An 18,704-nucleotide genomic window follows, 5' to 3' on the forward strand; every position below is an offset into this window, starting at 1 on the left:
GTACACATATATGTGTGATATCCGTACAAAAAATTCGCAAGCTTAATTTTTAATTTTGTTTTAAGTTAATCCTATTTCGGCGAAAAGAAAGGCTTTTATTCATTAAAATTATAGAACTTTATTGAATACTTCAAATACATTTTTATGCTGTTTTTGTACACGAAAGAAATTCAGACGGAATAGAATTAGCGTGAAAAAAATTTTAATGTACAATTACTAAATGTTCTTTGAAATAGACACATATTTTTCTTAATTGGCATGCAGCTGTTGAAAGAGCACAACGAAAACAAGTTCAAAAAAACTTAAATATGTCATTCATATTTAATCGTATCATAAATCAAGTAATTATTAATTAATCGTAAAAAAATTCCTGATGAGCGCTGGATGGCAGTCCGGGCACACATCTTTGCTGTGCCAACGCAACGCGCATCTCTTTTATGTATATAATATTGTAATTCTAATTAATCCTTTAGATAAAATAGCTAAAAGCGTGCTACGTTAAGCGAAGGTAACATATAACATTCATCTTCATCGCTGATTAAAGTAATATTTATTTATCATCAATTAAAACGAATGTTTCGGATAAACGTTATTCATTTTCAAGGATACATATTACATAGATACTCTTTATTTATAAACAATTTTGACTGATATATTCCAAGAGCAATATCATTTATTTTTAAATCGATTTCATTCATTAAAAATCATGTAAAAAAGGAATCTAAAATCTGCATAATAATCATTTCGATCTTTTCAATAAGTGTAAGCATTTCTAGAGAATTATACTCGTGTAATAGATAATTTAACATCTTTCTCTCTTTTTATAATTTTTTTTATTCTCAGCATCTTAAATATCTTGTTATTATTGTCATTTCTAATTTTTCTTTTTCTAAAAATTTCTCTTATATTATCGAACTACATTACTTGAATTAAAAAACCTTGTTTTAATCGCGAGTTTTTAAATATTTCATAACTTCTATTTCAATATATATTTAAAGCATTTCTTTATTTCTGTCATAAAGATATATATTCCATAAATTCAAATATTACAATAAACAATTGTCTAACTTAAAATATAATAATTTTGATAATTTTAAAGTATTTTCCAGTTTTCTCTTTATTAATAAGCAGATAATAATGATTTTGAATATAGCAATATTAGGCAAAATAATATTCTCAAAAGAATTGTCTCTCTCCCAAGAAACTATTTCTCCTAAATTTCCTTTTCTAATTTAATAATTTTTATCTGAAATATTAATTGATGATATGTAAAGATATCTGTGAACATCCCGAAGTTGAGGCACAGAAACGAGTCAATGGATAATTTTATGGCCGATTGAAAAATTTTGTAGATATAATTCCTCTTTGCACACACCTTCACATACATCTTTCTAAAGCTAATAACGCGTTAATATAATTGTATGTAATTTCTATATAAATTGTCATGATTACAACACGGCACAACCATACAACGTATAGTATATCAAGTTTGTCACTGTACGCAAAATAATGACACATTTAACATTGTACCTACCCCAAATTGCGTGCGTAGTATGCAAATTAATAACGTAATTTGCGTACTACGCATACTTAATACTAGTACTTTGTACAATAATACTCGTCTTTTAGGAGAACGATTATGATTAAAGAGAGCTTCGTTTCAACGTACTGAATGTCAACGTTATTTTAACGATTACTCTAATATTTCACGGACGGGAATTATTTTTATTACTTTCCATTCTACAGTAAGTCTATTCGATCTTCCCTTCCCGTTTCCTTCCTTTTTTTACAAATTTGTATTTGTATTTTTTAATGCGCCGACCCTTCCTCCCCTACTAGCGAACCGGAGCTATCGACAGCTCCATTTATTGTAAGTTTCGAAAGACTTGTACAATATGAATAATCAATAATAAATCAATAATAGAAGCTTCGTGGTCCAAAATCAAAATAAATTGAAGTTGGAAATTATTTAGCTGTACCAGTACGAATTATAGATGTAATAAATTGACATTTCAGCTTTAAAAATAAGATTTCGTCGAAGGTGAAACTCAAGAATAAAGACGAACTAATTCTACAAACAATTATAAAAATATTTAAAATTTCAATTCTACATTTTTAATCCTACATATAACATACTTTGAATTATTAAATCTTTTCTAGTTTGGCAAACGCTAAATAAACTAAAGGAAGATAGTATTATCATCCTATGAGTCTTTGAACTAAGTAACGAGGAGGCAGACAACTGGCCAAGGCAGGGATGATGGAAAAATCCATTTGACCGTATTGTTATTCCTTTCACTTTCAAAGATGAGAAGGTTAAGAGATATTTGGAGAAAGAATACCTGGCTAGATGGAAGATTTGTGACGGAGATGAAATCGGGTACAAAAGTTGGACACAATATTATATCCACGTGGATTAAATTAGCCAACAGGAATTGTGCGAATGGGATAATAATGCACGTTTCTGTACGATGTTACATAAGATTATATTTTGCAACTTTCTTCTCTGCGGTGTTCTTTTAACGGGCCAGACTCATTAAAACGTGACAAAATGTTCATTCGTCATAATGATGCATCATTCGATTCTTCTTTTGTTTTCTTTTTTAGCTTCCCAATTTGTTTCTTCTCTTTACGATGATCAATCAGTGTTTAATCGTGTTTGCCATCCATTTCAGACAGTCTCTCAAATATACCGATCGAAAGAAGCGCGTATACGTAAACGTTGTCGCAAAATCTACACTACTCACGATGGCGAACTAATAATCTTTCTTTCACTCATGCATTTCTCTCTCTCTCTCTCTCTCTCTCTCTTTCTCACACACGCACACATTTTGAAAACAACACATATATACTCTTTTCAAATTCATCCTCTCATCTTCTCGTAGCCATATAAAAAAAGCGCTCGGCTAGTGTAAATGGAAAATGAAAACAGGATTAATACAATTCCTCCCGGTTATCGCGAGTAGGAGCGCGACGAATATTGTGCAAAGTAATACAATTGCGACGTTGATTAAAAAAGTCATATCAAGGAATCTTCTCTTCATGTTCATTTATGATTATTTTCATTCTGTAACAATATAATATAATATATCGACTTTGAGATATTTTGAAAAATGATTTCAAAAAATGTTAAATCTCTTCCTTCGTGTGTATATATCCTGAATTGAAAAAAAAATAGAGTCTAGAGGAATCATCGAACAGATCATAAAGAAATGTAAAATAAATTAATTATTCGTAAATTAATATATAATTAATATATAATTAATTAATATATAATTAATTAATATATAATTAATATTTTTCAAATTGTGTTTAATATGTTTTTAATGCAACAGGCAATTTCGTTATCCTGCACAACATCCCTTCGCTATAAGTGTAAAATACACACTACATGTACACATACATGTACATGTATATATGTGTATATATACGTACGTATATAATGAATGAAATTATAAACTAACATTTTGTTTAATAATTAATAATATTAATAACATTAAAAGTAACTAATCCGTATTTTTATGATAATTACATATAACGAAATGTTCGCAGCGTCTATTTATTTGTTATATTTCGTACACACATACACATATATGTATATACATATACGTGTGTTGTGTGTGTGTATGTGTTTGTGTGTGTGTCTGTGTGCGTGTGTATGTGCATATATGTGAGGTGTATATAATGTACACATACATACACACATTTATGATGCGAGCTTACACTTGTATAATTGTTTTGTAAAGTATTTACAATTGCAGAAGGGTATGATTATTTTGTAGGCACTATGGCTTTGGACGTACACTAAGTTGTACGTTAGGGTACATCCTTGAGGGACTTCCAGACAATTTTTTTCAGTGTATCCTTGAGATCTCGAGGAACAAGAAGAGGTATCTCTACACGAATCTCGCTCAATAAAACAATTCCAGCACCGCGTTACTCGACAGTATTAAAGTGTTCACCGGCAAGAAACTATCTTTAAAAAAAAAAAATCCCGTCATCAAGTTCAGAACAGTACTACGTCTTAAATCTTAGGATCTTAGACAATATGATCGTTGCGAATTGGAATTAAATACGCATTTAAATATAGTCTAAGATCTTTCATTCATTTTTTCACCACTGTACATGTGTACGTTTTGACTTTATTTACGTTCATCTTCGTGAAATTCAATAAAAAGTTGATCAAAGCGTATGACTCCTATAATCGGTTAATAATATAATTATTGTTATAAAACGATTACTATTCATCGTTTAATTTTCCCTTCCACTGAATAACGAGAAATAAAATAATATATTCAAAACGGAAAACATTTATTTATCTTGATTTGCCATTCGATCGGTTGGAGTTACAAAAGCACGCGAAATCAGACTATTATATTGTCGAACGATTTATTAACAAGGCAACATGTAACCGTTAAAAAAAAACATAACGTCCGAAGAAAGGACGACGGACTCTAGGTCGCATATAATTAAAAAAAAAATCATCCGAGTCTCAATAATATGCACACAGTCATTTTTCGCGCGCACGAAGTAATCCTCGCAATCTCGTCTTTCTCCCTCTTCCTTTCTTCATTAAACAAGACTTTATATCAGAAAGAATTCGATGATTTTAACCGCCTTATTCATTTTACAATTGGACAACTACGAAAAGTAATTAGATCGTTGTCCGACACGAGTACAGTCTGTCCTCTCTCTGAATTCCCAAATACATTCTCTCTCCTATCTCTTAGCACAATTTACAATATTATTACAGATTGCACGAAAAAGCGCCTTCGCTTTTCAATTTTTTTCTTCTTCCTTTCTCTGTCATATACGCACGCGCGCGCGCACGCACGCACACACACACACACACGCACGCACGCACGCACGCACGCACGCACGCACGCACGCACGCACACGCACAAAACACGCGCGCGCGCGCACATACATACATACGTTTACACACACTCTTCCTCTTTTTCATTTCTCTTCTGTCTCTTTGTCTAATATTTTTGCAATCCATTCCGCAAACGTGATCAACGCAGACCATTTCAAGCCGGAAGCACACATTAACAATATTGTGATATGTTTATCCTGTGCCTCGGCGGTTCGGCTCTTTCACACTGAGAGTTTATGGTCCGCAATAAGAAATTAAAATAGTATAACCACGAAATATTTCAGAATGAAACATGAGTACAAAAAAGACGTAAAATATTAAAATATTTTAGTGCCGACAGATCAATAACATTCCTTTATAGTTTTTATGTGGAGCATACAATAACAGACGGTGTAAAAAATCCTGTTACCGAAAAATATAATTCCATGTGATATATCTTTGATTTCAACAGGATACAATTTATGAAATTGCCTATGCATGCCTCGACTATTTTGTTGCTATTCTTTTAAGCCTTCTTGTACTTTTAAGTACAAAAAAAGTACGGAAAGTAAATTCCAGATATAAAATGGTGTGCTTGAAGAAACAATAAATAAATAAAAATGTCTGTATGTTTGCAATTTTTCGCGAAGATCGACGCGCGGAACGAAACTGCCAACTATCATCACTATGTAACGCGAAGGCGCATTGTAAAACTGACGAAACAGTTCCATTTGTTTGAGTAACAACCCAAAAAGACACGAACGCCCGTGCAATAAGCGATGATATTCCTAGAATTTAAAATCGAAAAGATCCGAAAGACCTTCCTCGGTGCCTAACGAGAACGAGTAGTCGTTTTCGGAGAGAGGTGGTTCCAAAGTCAGTAGTTGTTCTCCAAAATCGAGAATACTCAGATCTGCAACAAAAGTAAGAGGAATGACGAACTTGCTATATCAAATCCAGCATTATTTACATTAGATCGTTTGCAAATAATTATTTAAGAGAATAATTCTGAAAGCTTTTAATATACACACACACACACATACACACACACACACACACAAAGATTCAATATTTAAATATGACATTCTTGTATAATTTTTAAATGAATCACGTATCAGAAAAAGACGAGTTCCTAATTATATTATTAATTAAATTAAGAATTATATGTCAGTAATGTAGAATATATAATTTATTTATATATATAGTTTATATATATAGTTTTCTTGTAATGCACCATATAAATACTTTATTTAATTTAAAAAGTTCGCAATCAGTTACAAAGCGGTTAAAGAGTACAATTACTGCATATTGTTAGTTTCAACAATGTTTCTAATAGATCGTTTAATTATCTAAGAAAATTGGTATTTGTGGAATCAAAATAAAGTAGTGCTGCAAAATTCGAGTCGATCATATTGATTTCCAAATTACATATATGTTTCCTTTGAAGAATTTTCAGAGATAGTTATAATGAAAAAATTTTTTGTATGAAAAGTGTATCTTGCATCCATGTATCATGTGATAATATTAACGTAACAACATCGTATAAAACATAATAGAAGCCAATGTAGTTAGTATAGATGAACGTACCTTTGCACGACACGAGCTTTGCTGTTTGAAACCGTTACCTAACTAGAACTCTGCCTGTGATGTGATTTTGATAATTTCAACACACAAGTCACAGCCAGAGCTCCATCAGGGTACGGTCATCATCCATTGGTGAAAAGGCAGTGAAATATTCAAAAGAAAGGTAATATGCTATTAAGTTATATGTAAATATTCAACCTCTACCTTTCTTTTGAATAATATTTGTGTCCACAAGTGATTATTAAATTGTAATACATGCAACACGTTCTTTTCAAAATATATAATTAAAACGTTCTTTTCAAATGAGGATGTAATATAAAATTTTGCAAGACAATTATTTCATACACTAATATCTATTTTGCAAAAACTTTCGCTATGAAAAGAACGCTTAAGTCGGAATTTAGTAAGATAGAGACAAAAAAAAGATTAAAAATATTTTATTTAAAAAAAAGATACAATTATGTATGTACAAGGCATAAAGCATTAAACTAAATGAAGCGTTAGAAACTTTGCAGAAATAAAATACAGTTTACAAGTAAGAATTAAATGAAAAAGAAACGTACAGATACGCAACAATATACAGCAATGTATATTAAAATATCAACAGAAATATTGAATTATAAATACGAAAAGCGAGAAATAAAGATCTTTTTTTCTCGTATTATATTATATTGAAATAAAGTATTGGAAACTTCTTTCTCTGTTATTCTGCATTAATAAACGCATGTATAATTTATATCTCAAATTTCTTGTGAAAACAATATATATGATAAAAAGCTATTTATTAATCGAGAAATCGAGAAATCTTTAACATATTCTATCAATCAAAAATGCAAAGAACATATTAAAAAAGTAATTTATTTTAACGCATAGTGCAAAGAGAATTTCTCGCTCAATTTATGACACCATAATTCAATATAATTACGTAAGAAAATAGAATATCAGTTGTGAATTCTATGAGCGTTGCATAAATATTGATATTTCTGTCGAACTGATATTTAATATTAGAAATGTATATATTTGAAATAAAAAGAAATAAAATATTACATATTTACAAAATAACACATTAGATTTTGCGACAAAATATATTGATATATTCAATAATAGAATTATATGAAAAATTTTTTTAATTTTTTATTTCTGTAATTTCATTTTTATTTGTTTTATTACGTATTTAAATTTCTTAATGATATATTTAAACTGATATAACGTATTTAAATATGCATTTCAATTTATAATTTAATAATATTATCAATAATGTTACACGATATGATAATATTCCGGATTTTTAAAATATATAATTATAAATGATAGAAAAAACTTAATTTATAAAATTAAGAATGAGACAAATAATTTCCTCGTGTAAATAAAATAAATACTAAATATAAATTGTTCTACAAGATTATAGGTAAAGATAAACAAAGGATATTAATAATTTATTGAAAATAGCTCAAAAAATAAATATTTTTCCCTACTTATTTTCCTTCACAATTTCAGAATTTTTATTATTTATAAATCGAGCATTAATATAAAATGTGAAAGAAGCTTTTTCAAGAAAGAAAGAAAGCAAACTAAACAAGCATTATTTCTCTCTAATCTTACCTGAGCTGATTTGGTCCTCTGTTTGGAGTTGGAATTTGCCACCGCCCATTGGTCCATAATCATCGGATTCGCATAAGAATGCATCCTTCATGCTTGTTATACTGGTAACTGTAGTTACGGGGGTACACAGACGAGTATTTATGAAACTCTCATCGGAAGGTACTGGCTCGATTCGCATGTCGCTTTCTCGATTAGCCAACAATTCAGGAGGCAAACAAGGTATATCGGATTCTTTTGATTGAGGCACAGATTGCGTTGTCGCATACCCAGGATAAGATGTTTTGACTGTGGAATCTTCAGGACACAGAAACACATCTATCTCGCCGTGTTCCGATCTCATGTGCATTTGAAGCTAAAAACATTAATACAAGTGAAATATAAAACACATAATAAATATATATATATATTTTTTTTTTATCAAATATAAAATATTTTTCTCTAGACGTTGGAGAGCAATTGAAATGCAAATGATACATATAAAATATCAAACTTTATGGATATTTTACCTTTTGTTGACCAAAGTTATTGATTGGTTGTGGGACATGGAGGGTAGCTTCCGGCGGGGCTTTCACAGCCATAATAACTTGGTCTTTGTACATTGAGACTGAACGTAAATCATGATACGTCACATAAGCGTATTGTCTATCCGCGCAGAGCTCGCGAAGATTTTTATCAGCACCGTGAATCAATCGATCCAAAGTGTTTTCCTTAGCTTCCAAATCCGCGACCTCCCATCTGAGATTAGCGATATCGTTCCGATTGTTCGGTAACTGACCGCCTCTGTAACAAGCAATTAGTTTCGAATATAATCTCCGTTATATATATAGATATGGATGGTAAAGTGTAAGAGAGATGTACATGTATCTTAGCAGATAACTTACTTCCACTGGATATTGTTTTTACTTTTCTTCTCTAAAATACCAATGCCCTCTAAAACATTAGTAATATCGTATATACGACGTTTTTGTACCTCCAGCTTTTCTGACGCTACATTTAAGTCCACCACACCATCCTGACTGCTTTCAACTAAGTGAATAAATTTTTTTGTGAGCAAACTCAAAGATGTGTCATACCGTGTCCTTTCTACAGTTTTACCTGCAATGAAATAAACGATTCCTTTCTTGAATAACATGCAAAAAAATAAGAGAAAGATTATAAAGCAGAAGAGACATTTACTTTTGGTGGGTGTATGACCAGCTAAAGAATTCGAGCCAGATCTTCTACGTTTACCTCTGGGTGTTTTGAAGGCAGATTGGCTGGGACCAGTTGTCCCTACCTCCAAATTCAGTCTTCTTTTTACCGCTTGAACTGATATCTGCCAAAAAGAAAAGGAAATTGTAACTTGATTAGACAAGTGCCAATTAAATACCTTTGCGTAAATCAACATAAATATTTTAATATGTCAAATTACTATAAAAAAATCTGAGATACTATAGAAATTTTACCTCAGTATCAATTTATCATCATCACTCATCAATCATTTTACCTCAGCTCTTGGTGGTGGTTGTGTGGGTTTTCTCGTTATTTGGTAACAAGGCGTTTGTCCGTATTGGTGATCCTGTAAATGAGGGCTTGGTGTTTCTTCTGCCACTTTTGGAGGTTGAATTTCGTCCAAAGAACCATCATCCAGAAACTCAGACTTTACTGTAGAAAGATTTTATTCGAGTGAGCTTAACAGTGACAAAATAATATAAGATTTGTAATATTTTTCCTGCAAGTGACTTACACAACTTTGTTTCCACCATGTCTGGAGTAACTGGCCTGGCTGGATCCTCCAGGATCACTTGTCTCCTTACCCGAGGCATCCTGGTAACGTGATTGTGTCTGAAATAATTATACATACATAAAACTATACAACTGTTAAACTGTACGAAGCCACGCGCTAATTATTTACTTCCTAATAAATAATCATGCTGTCTGAAACGCCATAATATCAATCTTCCAAACATCTATAAAACTAAAAAAATAAAATTCAAAAGATACATATAACAAGCAGGAAACGATATACCGATGTAATATACCCTCAACGACGCGAGATGCAACAGATTGACGCGATTGGGCATTTCGACGAGATCACAGTAAGCTAATCCCGGTACGCGACAAGTTTCCTGCCGCACGATTCGCGCGATCGAAGCAACGAAACTCGCGGCCCCGCGGTCGTGTCGTTACACCGGTACGCGAACACGACCGGCCATTCGGCACACGAGGAAAGGATCGAGGAAATGACGGCGGCGCACGGACCTATTTCTAAGCACGCTCTGCATTTTCGGCCGTTAACCGCTGCTGCTCGCCGCGCGCGCGTGTGACTCGGCGCGTTACACGTGCGATTGCGGCGGTGAGTGTCATTTTTAAATCCCAAGGTTTTTCAGTTCTCGCATGAGAAGAGGGGACAAAAAAAAAAGACACGCCGCGTCGACGATGGATGGGTGACCTGTCCGCACACCGCGCGTGTAAAAGTCGTGCGTTGTATATACACACGCGCGCGCGCGCGCGATACACCACATAACGGAAATAATAAGGGCGACGCGAGCACCGCAGTCAGGCAATGCTACGTGTGCGATATTAGCATCTCTCTCTTTCTCTCTCTGTCTTTGACGGAAGGCGCGATCGGATTGCGCGGCTTTAGGTCGGACGCACACGAGACTCGAGTCCAATGAAAGTGGCTGCGAGGAGCAAGGAACGATGGTGTTGAAGAAAATTCGATTCTCGCTCGCGTTCCGAAGAGAAACGCGACAAAGAACGAAATAACTCCGTTAAATGTACATGGAACTTGAAAAGCGAGGAGAGGATTCAATAAAATAGAACTGGAGGAACTAATAAATGAAATTGAACTTGAAGAAATCCGACTTACACGTATGTATCAAATTTCGAGAGCGAAAGGAGAAATTGAATAGAAATGAAACTGAGCATATCAGTAGAAAGAAAAGAAGAGAAGAAAAGTCTTATCTTATTTGGATATTTAAATGTGAGATAAATGTATAATAAAATCACACGTGTTTTTATCTGTTTATAGCGTCGAAAAACTTGTCGGAATTATCGATTCCAAGGTTTTATTCTCGAAAAATATCGCAAGTGAAAATACTAGGAAATCTATAAAACACGTATATTATAGTACATTCTTGTATGCGATATTTTCGAGAATACAATCTCTGATCCCGGATTATTTCTCAGTGTTCAGAATATCAGCTGATCGCTCGTCGTTATCTTTTAAAAGACACAAAAGAATTGTCTCATCATTATTCAAGTATTTTATTGATAAGTCCAAAGTCGTATAATCGTCGATAATAAGATTCGATGTCTTCAATTCCTGCCAGCTATGCAATTATTTTTTGCCTGTCTAAAAATAAGAAAGATTCGCGCGCATTTACTTTACGATGGTAGAGATATAGCGAATTCGATTGGACGCACTAGTGTATATTAAAGTCATCGTATACTAATTTAATCTGGATAAAAGTCAAATGCAAATATTTCGAGTTATAAAATACCGATTTTAATTAATAGCACAATAAAATGTGGTTTAATTTATATTAAATTGAATACACATTTTTGCGTCAATTTGTGGACGACAGCTTTAATGTGCACCAATGCAAACTGAGTGAATCCAATCGAATTCGCCAACCGATCCAGATACAGATAACTTGGAAGATTGAAGTAGAAATGTTGATGCGAAATAGTACTTTTTCCGTGCTTACAGATTAGTTTGTCGTATGTCAACTGAAGCCGACCACACGTGACGCCGTTTATATCCATCAGAAGCTATAAATAAGAAGATTACATTCTCGAAAGTCATTTCTCGCGTAAGTACGTTTGCGTCAGTATAAACATCACGTAAATGTCGCATCGGTACATCTTGCAAAATGCAATGTTCGTCTACGCAAGTTGGAACATGATAAAGATACGTGTGATTTTAATATTAAGATTAATACCAGTTTCTTCACTTGGTCACAACAATCACAACATATAATTTGGCATAGACTTTAGATTCGTTTATCTGCACTGAATCTGCACCGAACAAATATATCGTAGTCACGTGTACGACTCTTTACTGAATACAAATAAGTATGTTTGCTTCTCTTTCTAACAACAGCGATTCTCAAGCCACATTTCCAGCAAACTCGACTGCGCGATATTCATTAAGCACAATAAGCATAATTGTGCTGCTTATATTCTTCTTCATCAATAATTGTTATATAATCAAGAGAACTGAACTCGATGAATTTGGAAAATGTAATAAATATGAGACTCAATACATTACATAAATAATTCTTTGCTCCTGTTAGTTATTCTGCGGAAGAAATAAAAAATTAATTTCTAAGAAAATATTTCTTATTCTTATATCGAATTCGAGAAGAAAGTGTAAATTATTATTTTTATTTGCATATTTTATATTTTATTATTTAATTGTTACATTTAATCAAAATATTATCAAAGAAAAGATATGGAGATATCTAAAAGTAATGAAATGTATATAAAAGAAGCAAGTTGAGAGTATTATATTGCAAGATGATTTAAATCGAATAAGCTAACTTAAGGGCTCCATGTAGCAAACGCTTGGTATGCGTCTGAACACTCCGAACGGACCCATGGTGAGCTCGGCCCGGGGAATTTTAGAAAAAAAGAACAAGCATTCCGAGACAAGCTGATCGTTCCGGGTGTGATTTAAAGAGATAGTGCTCGCGTCTCTCGAAAATATCCCTTCATCCTGTGCTTGTGATTTATTCAAAGCGATTACAGAAAATTTTGATAATGTTTTGGAGTAAATAAATCAATACAAATTAATTGTTTAATCTGTTTCTCTTCGGATAGATCGATTAAGCTTTCGATGTGATGTTCTATTTTATTATTTATATAATTTTATATAAATACTAGATAACTTTGATAAAAAATGTTGAACTATATAAAACTTTTTTTAAAAATCATTCAACAACTTTATATAAGGATGTTGATTCAATTTCGTTAGCAAACAGATAAATTGAGAGAAAAAATTTAGAATCGATGTTAGCGTCGATAAAAGTTGGAGCAACTCCAGTTCGAGTCTTCTGCCGGATACACAATCAATTACTAGCAAGAGCTACTAGGATTTCTCGAGACCAATAGCGTCACGATTTGTGCTTGGAAGGTTGGGAGCAATGTACGACGCGGAGTCATTGATTGGCCAGCGGTTATCTCGAAACCAAAGTACAAAGCATCGCACAGCACATCGGCAGCTGCATTCGATGTAAAAGTGATGTATCGATTAAAAAAACGATTGTTTTTTTAATCACGCAACAATATCATCGAACTATTTGTCCATACATTTTTATCTCGACGCGAAGGTTGAAATTTTTGCTTTCCTGTCCATTGATTGGTCGCTCACGGGGATGGCCCGTCAAGTCAACCTCGGCGTAGAGTTACGTTGACGAAAGTTGGTAGAATCGACAATGCGTTGCACCAACATCGATCTCGGAAACGTGTTCACGTTTAACAAAGAACACGACAAAGTCTACACGATTACTTACTCGAAGATTAAATACGAGGAGGTTAAAAGCTCGGAGGTTACTAATAGGCGCCGGCAGAGTAATTTCACGACTTTGCTCCGTATGTTCGCAACCGAGGACGATGTGGGCACTAACGCCGGGTCTCCAGTGCATCGAAGACAGGAAACGCCGCCGCCATCCACTACCACGACGGTGGCGGCGGCGGGCGTCCACGAGACGTGCGCTGTGGCTTGTACGAAAATGCAAACGAATGCGCAATGTGTCTCGTGTGCACGAGGCTTCAGGCGGCCAGATGTGACGAGACCGGCCCTCTCTATCTATCTATCTATCTCTCTCTCCCTCTCCGTTTCCCTGCCCCTTCATTTCGTTCTTCCGCTCGTAAAGGTCTTAGGTCGCGAGCTCTACAACACCAGCCTAGCTATCTCCCTTTAGGATGACTTCGACCAGATCTCGATTAATTTAATCAATGATTGATTCAACCGGCAGAATTGCTTACAGCACAATTTTCAATTATATTCCGCTGCTCCTGATCTAATTTTGTTCTACATGTTAACAACAAATTCTTTCTAATCAATTAAAGCTGTCCTTAATCTCCTTTTTCTTTAATCCTAGGGCTGCACACACGGGGACTCGTGATATCCAATGAAAATTGGAAGCCGCCAGCTTCTTGGGAATTTTTTGTTTCAATGTTTGTACTTGACGATTTAGCGACTTTAAGTTTACGGTTGACAAGCATAAATTTTGATTTTATAATTATTTGCAATTATTTTATCTTGAAAAAAGAAGTGTTGAGAAACATAGATACATTTGTTTTTTTTTTATTATTAAATTATGTGTTATAGATATATGGGAGTCTGAAAAACGCAAAATAATCCACGTCTACAAAAATGTATGCAGTCTTAGAATTAACTGACCAATTAAGTAAACAGTACAGCAGTAAGCTTTTGAATGTTGAAATAGAGCGATAGCACTCCAGATACGTTCTTTTTATTTCGAGTCTCTGGCTTCTCTTATCAAAACCTGGCGAGTGTGGTGCCACAGTTCTAGCCCGACATAGCGCGCAATCAGCTGTTAACATCGATCGAAGGCCACACGTTGCCGCCGGCGTTCTCGCGTCGTCGATTGTCAGAGAATTCTCGATTCCTTCTCGAAAGAGCGAGACCCCAGGAAAAGTGCTATCGTGCGATAACGACCAATGGCGCACGAGCGGAGGGAAGCGATGCCTTTCTATTGGTGGAATTGTCAAATATCGTGCGCCTCGATGATCATTTTCGCTGCACGTTTTTGAGAATTGAGGTCTGTCCGTTTCGTCTTTTCGCCGTTCGAGAAACATATTTAGGCGTCGAGAAAAAGTAAAAAATGAGGAAGGAAAAACCCGAGTGCAGAATGCAAGCAAATGTTAGGAGCCTCCGAGCTACCTTCATTCACGCGACCGATTGTTCGTTTTCCTCTTCGCGCCACCCTTACGTCAATTGAGAATTCTGCGTTCGCGGAATCTCGAGGGACTCGATCTCGTGCCGTGTCGCTGGTAAATAATGAGAATCGAAGTCACGGCCTCGTGCACATCGACGCGCTCGCCCACTCCTTTACGTACGCACGATACGCACGCACGCACGCACGCACATACAAGCCGGTTCGACGCGTCACCGGTGAGAGATACGCGTGTTCGCACACGCGGACACGAGCACACGTATACATGAGTTACTTGCGATACGTAAGACCGTCGTGTCGCGGCGAACTCGTTTAAAGAGCCGAGACGACACCACCGGTGTGTCCCTAGTAAGGTACATTACCCGGCACGTCATGTAAGGGAGCGATCAGCCGCTGCTCTGGAGACATTTCCCCGAAGATGCTCTCTCGACGCATCCTGGCCGAATCGCGAAACTCGCGGCATTCTACCGGCGCGGCGAGGGCGGTAGGCGAATCGAGGAAGGGCAAACGTATAATCGACCCGGGTGCTGACCTGTTGGCGCGTAAAAACTGCGTTTCTCATTAGGAAGTCGTCGTCAACAGCCACCGTCGCTGATGACGACACGCGTCGCGATCTCGGGCGAGAAAGAGAGACGGAAGTAGCAAAAGTCGGCGCGATCGGCGCGAAGAGGTAATGCGGAGGTCCGTCCGCTATCTCTCTCTCTCTCTCTCTCTCTCTCTCTCTCTCTCTCTCTCTCTCTCTCTCTCTCTCTCTCTCGGCTCTCGCCAGCGTAGCGTTTCCGTCCCTCCTCCTCTCACGGCTCGCTCCCGGTTTTTTGCTACTTACTTGGCTGCTCGCGAATGTGTGCGCTGCGCTGCGCCGCGCCGCACAGTATTTTGAGACGGAGACCCGCGCTCTCTTCCGGGAGAAGATTCAGCAGCAGGCCAGCACACGGCTCGCGGCGCGTGTGGCGCGTGTGGCGCGTGTCGCAGCCGTCGCAGGACGGTTGGAGCCGGGCATCCCCCAGTCCGGGTGGTCTCTTTCGATCCCGGTGATCCCGGTGATCCCGGCACTCGAGTTTCGAGAGGGATATGGCACAGAGGAACACCGTGGCTAACGGCAAAATCGTCCGCCGGACGGAACGAACGTGCGGGGCCTCCTCGAGGAGGAGGAGAACGACGACGACGACGACGACGACAGACGGAGACGGAGACGGAGACGGAGCGAGCCCTTCCTCGTCGGCCTGTACCGCCTCGAGATGTATATCTCGGATTATCGCCCGTTCTCACCCTTTCCCTCCGTTCCCTCGACGTGGCTGTAATCGTTGCGGCTTTACATACTCTCGCCGTACTTTGCGCGATTTCTCTCTCTTACTCGGCCCTGGCATACGTCGCTCTTTTTCTTTCGAGGTCGCTCGTTTCTACGAGCGTGTTCGTGTTGCTGCTGCTTCTGCTGCTGCTGCTAGAGAACGGTGTCCATTTTCTGCGCGATTCGATCTGCCGCCACCACACCGCCACGATTACGCTACGCACAGGCGGGTCCAAGTAGGCAGCAGGTAGCCAGGCAAAGACGAACCAGGCGATTTCTCGCACGACGCGACGGAAGGGACGCTCGTCGTTCCAGAACAATACGCTGGATCGAGAACGTCACGGGTGTTTTTCACTGTCTGGAATACAGCGTGGCTCGAACCTTAGAGCGAGCCCCGCCTCGGCATGCTCGGCTCGGCTCGACTCGACTCAGGCCGACTAGGAGGCCGGCGAAGCGAGCAAGGAGAAACGAACCTTCTATCTCTCTTTCTCTTTTCCCTCTTTATACGTGTCTCGTTGCGTCGCGCGTGTACGTATGTACGTACGAGGCCGGCACGCCAAACAAGAAGATCCGGACGATCGGTCGGTTCGTTACTTCGCTCCTTCCTTCGACTGCTTCGACCAAATGTATGGACGGGGATCCCGGACTGCGGGCACCGTGGCGCGCTGGCACGACTGGCCGATTCGGGTAACGAGAAGCGGACAGAGTGTGCCGCGTGCGCCGGTGCTCGCGAGATGCCAAGAGAGGGAACGAGAGAGAGAGAGAACCAGCCGCGTGTCCGTGCGTATTCGCGAATGCTACGAGAGGGAGGGAGGGAGAGTCTCTCTCTCGCCTCGCGAGTCGCGAGGTGGTGTACTGGCTGTACCCTCCGCGCCACCAGCTCACAGCTGTGTGTCGGTGTCGGTGTATATGCTGCTGGTGTATGCGAGACCACACGTCGGCACCGTCGCGTCGCGTCGCGTCGCGTCGCCTCGCCTCGTGTCGGCTGTCGCGCGGCACCGCCGCCGCCGCCGCCGCCGCCGCCGACGGCGCGTGTATGCGGTGTGTGTGCGATGCGATGTGATACGACCCGACCGCGGAAAAGCGCGGCACGCATGCGTCGCAGGCCGTTAAACGTGCGTACGAGTCAACGAGCGCGAGAGAGACAGAGAGAAAGGGAAGAGGATGACGCTTCCGAATGTGTATGCGTGAACGAGTCGCGCTACGTTGGTGCCGGATAATATCGTGATGTTGGTGCACTCTCGTTGCATCTCTCGCGCGTGAAGCGTCCACGGAAGATTACGTCGTAAAAAACGATGAGTTTCGTAACCAATGGAAATCTCTCCCTCCCTCTCTCTCTCTCTCTCTTTCTCTCGCTCGTTCGCTCGCTGTCTCAATCGACGTTCGACAGGTGACACTTTAAAGCGACCTGACGCGAGGCGTAGACTTACCGGAATTAGGGCAGCTAGCTCTCTCGAAGAAACTCAAACGTCCTCAGCAGCACGACACTCGTGACGATTGACGATTGAATTCGGGCAGGCTCGGACGGGCGGAAGGCACTTTTGCGGAGCGAGAAGATTCGGGACGCGTTCGTTGATCGTTCGCGTTTCACGCGATGACAACGCGTCGTTCCTCGCCGCCTTTCATAAGTGCGCGCGCTTCCGAGCGAACGGCGCGGCGGCACCCTCGCCGTAGCGGTAACGGCAATGGTCGATCTCTTCGTGTGCGTGTCGCACGGCGGCGTGTCGGCGTGTCGGTGTCGTCCGTGAGCCGGCGTACCGGCCATCTGCCGGTCGCACGCGACAGCTGAAATACGCGCGCCAAAACCGTCGTCGCTGGTCGCCACCAGCTTCGTTAGGCTTCGTGTCGCGTTCAGTCGCGTTCACCCGATATGACCGAGCCTCTTTCAGATGATATCACGACATTTGCACAACACGCGGATCCCAGCGAGCGAGCCTACTAATAAAATACCCTCTAACGAATGCGACGCGCGCGATAACCACTCGATAATGTCGACTGGCTATTATCGCGATTATGAACGCGTCCCATGCCGTTTCACGCGCGTCATCGCGTCATCGCGTCATCGCGTTTCCTCGAGATTCTCGAGAATCCTCAGCTAGGAAAACCCGTCTCGGCCGACGATGAGCGTCGGCGATCGTTGCGCGCCTTCACCTGGTTTACCCGCCAAAACTTTTACTCCGGCTGCTCCACCACGGTCGAAGGATCGCCTGAGTCGAGTGACGAGAACGGCTATTTACTGCGGAATATCCTCGCAACCGCTCGTCTCCTCGTCTTCGATAACGACGTCGCGGCACCGGTTATCCACTTTCAGCACTCTCGCAAGCATTCCCGCGTTTCCGGAGCGCACTATTACCATACCGGTCCGCCATGCTCGGGGGTGTTGGCGAACAGAACAAAGTGAATGTCTTCTCGTTTTCCTTCTTTCTCTCCCTCTCCTCCCCCCCTCCTCCCTTTTTCCCGTCCCTTT

The 18,704-nt window shown here is 39.1% G+C and overlaps 1 protein-coding gene across 7 annotated transcripts; it reads right to left on the reverse strand.

The window, feature by feature from the left end:
* Window positions 1–2,461: 2,461 nt before the first annotated feature.
* LOC105153819 (E2F transcription factor 1) lies at window positions 2,462–18,006 on the reverse strand. Of its 7 annotated transcripts, none has more exons than XM_011068901.2 (8): window positions 17,668–18,006; window positions 9,768–9,865; window positions 9,528–9,685; window positions 9,218–9,356; window positions 8,923–9,136; window positions 8,548–8,821; window positions 8,042–8,393; window positions 2,462–5,768 (listed from the first exon to the last, which is right to left on the reverse strand). In XM_011068901.2, exons 2-8 carry the CDS (start codon window positions 9,844–9,846, stop codon window positions 5,644–5,646), a joined length of 1,341 nt encoding a protein of 446 aa, XP_011067203.2. In that variant the 5' UTR covers window positions 9,847–9,865; window positions 17,668–18,006; the 3' UTR covers window positions 2,462–5,643. The 7 variants fall into 7 exon arrangements, with proteins under 7 accessions (XP_011067203.2, XP_011067200.2, XP_011067202.2 ...); XM_011068898.2 differs by lacking the exon at window positions 17,668–18,006 and adding an exon at window positions 16,219–17,182; XM_011068900.2 differs by lacking the exon at window positions 17,668–18,006 and adding an exon at window positions 15,776–15,902.
* Between the last annotated feature and the right edge of the window lie 698 nt (window positions 18,007–18,704).

This window comes from Acromyrmex echinatior, chromosome 12 (genome assembly GCF_024713525.1).
Source record: "Acromyrmex echinatior isolate Ae372 chromosome 12, ASM2471352v2, whole genome shotgun sequence".
Classification (NCBI taxonomy): Eukaryota; Metazoa; Arthropoda; class Insecta; order Hymenoptera; family Formicidae; genus Acromyrmex; species Acromyrmex echinatior.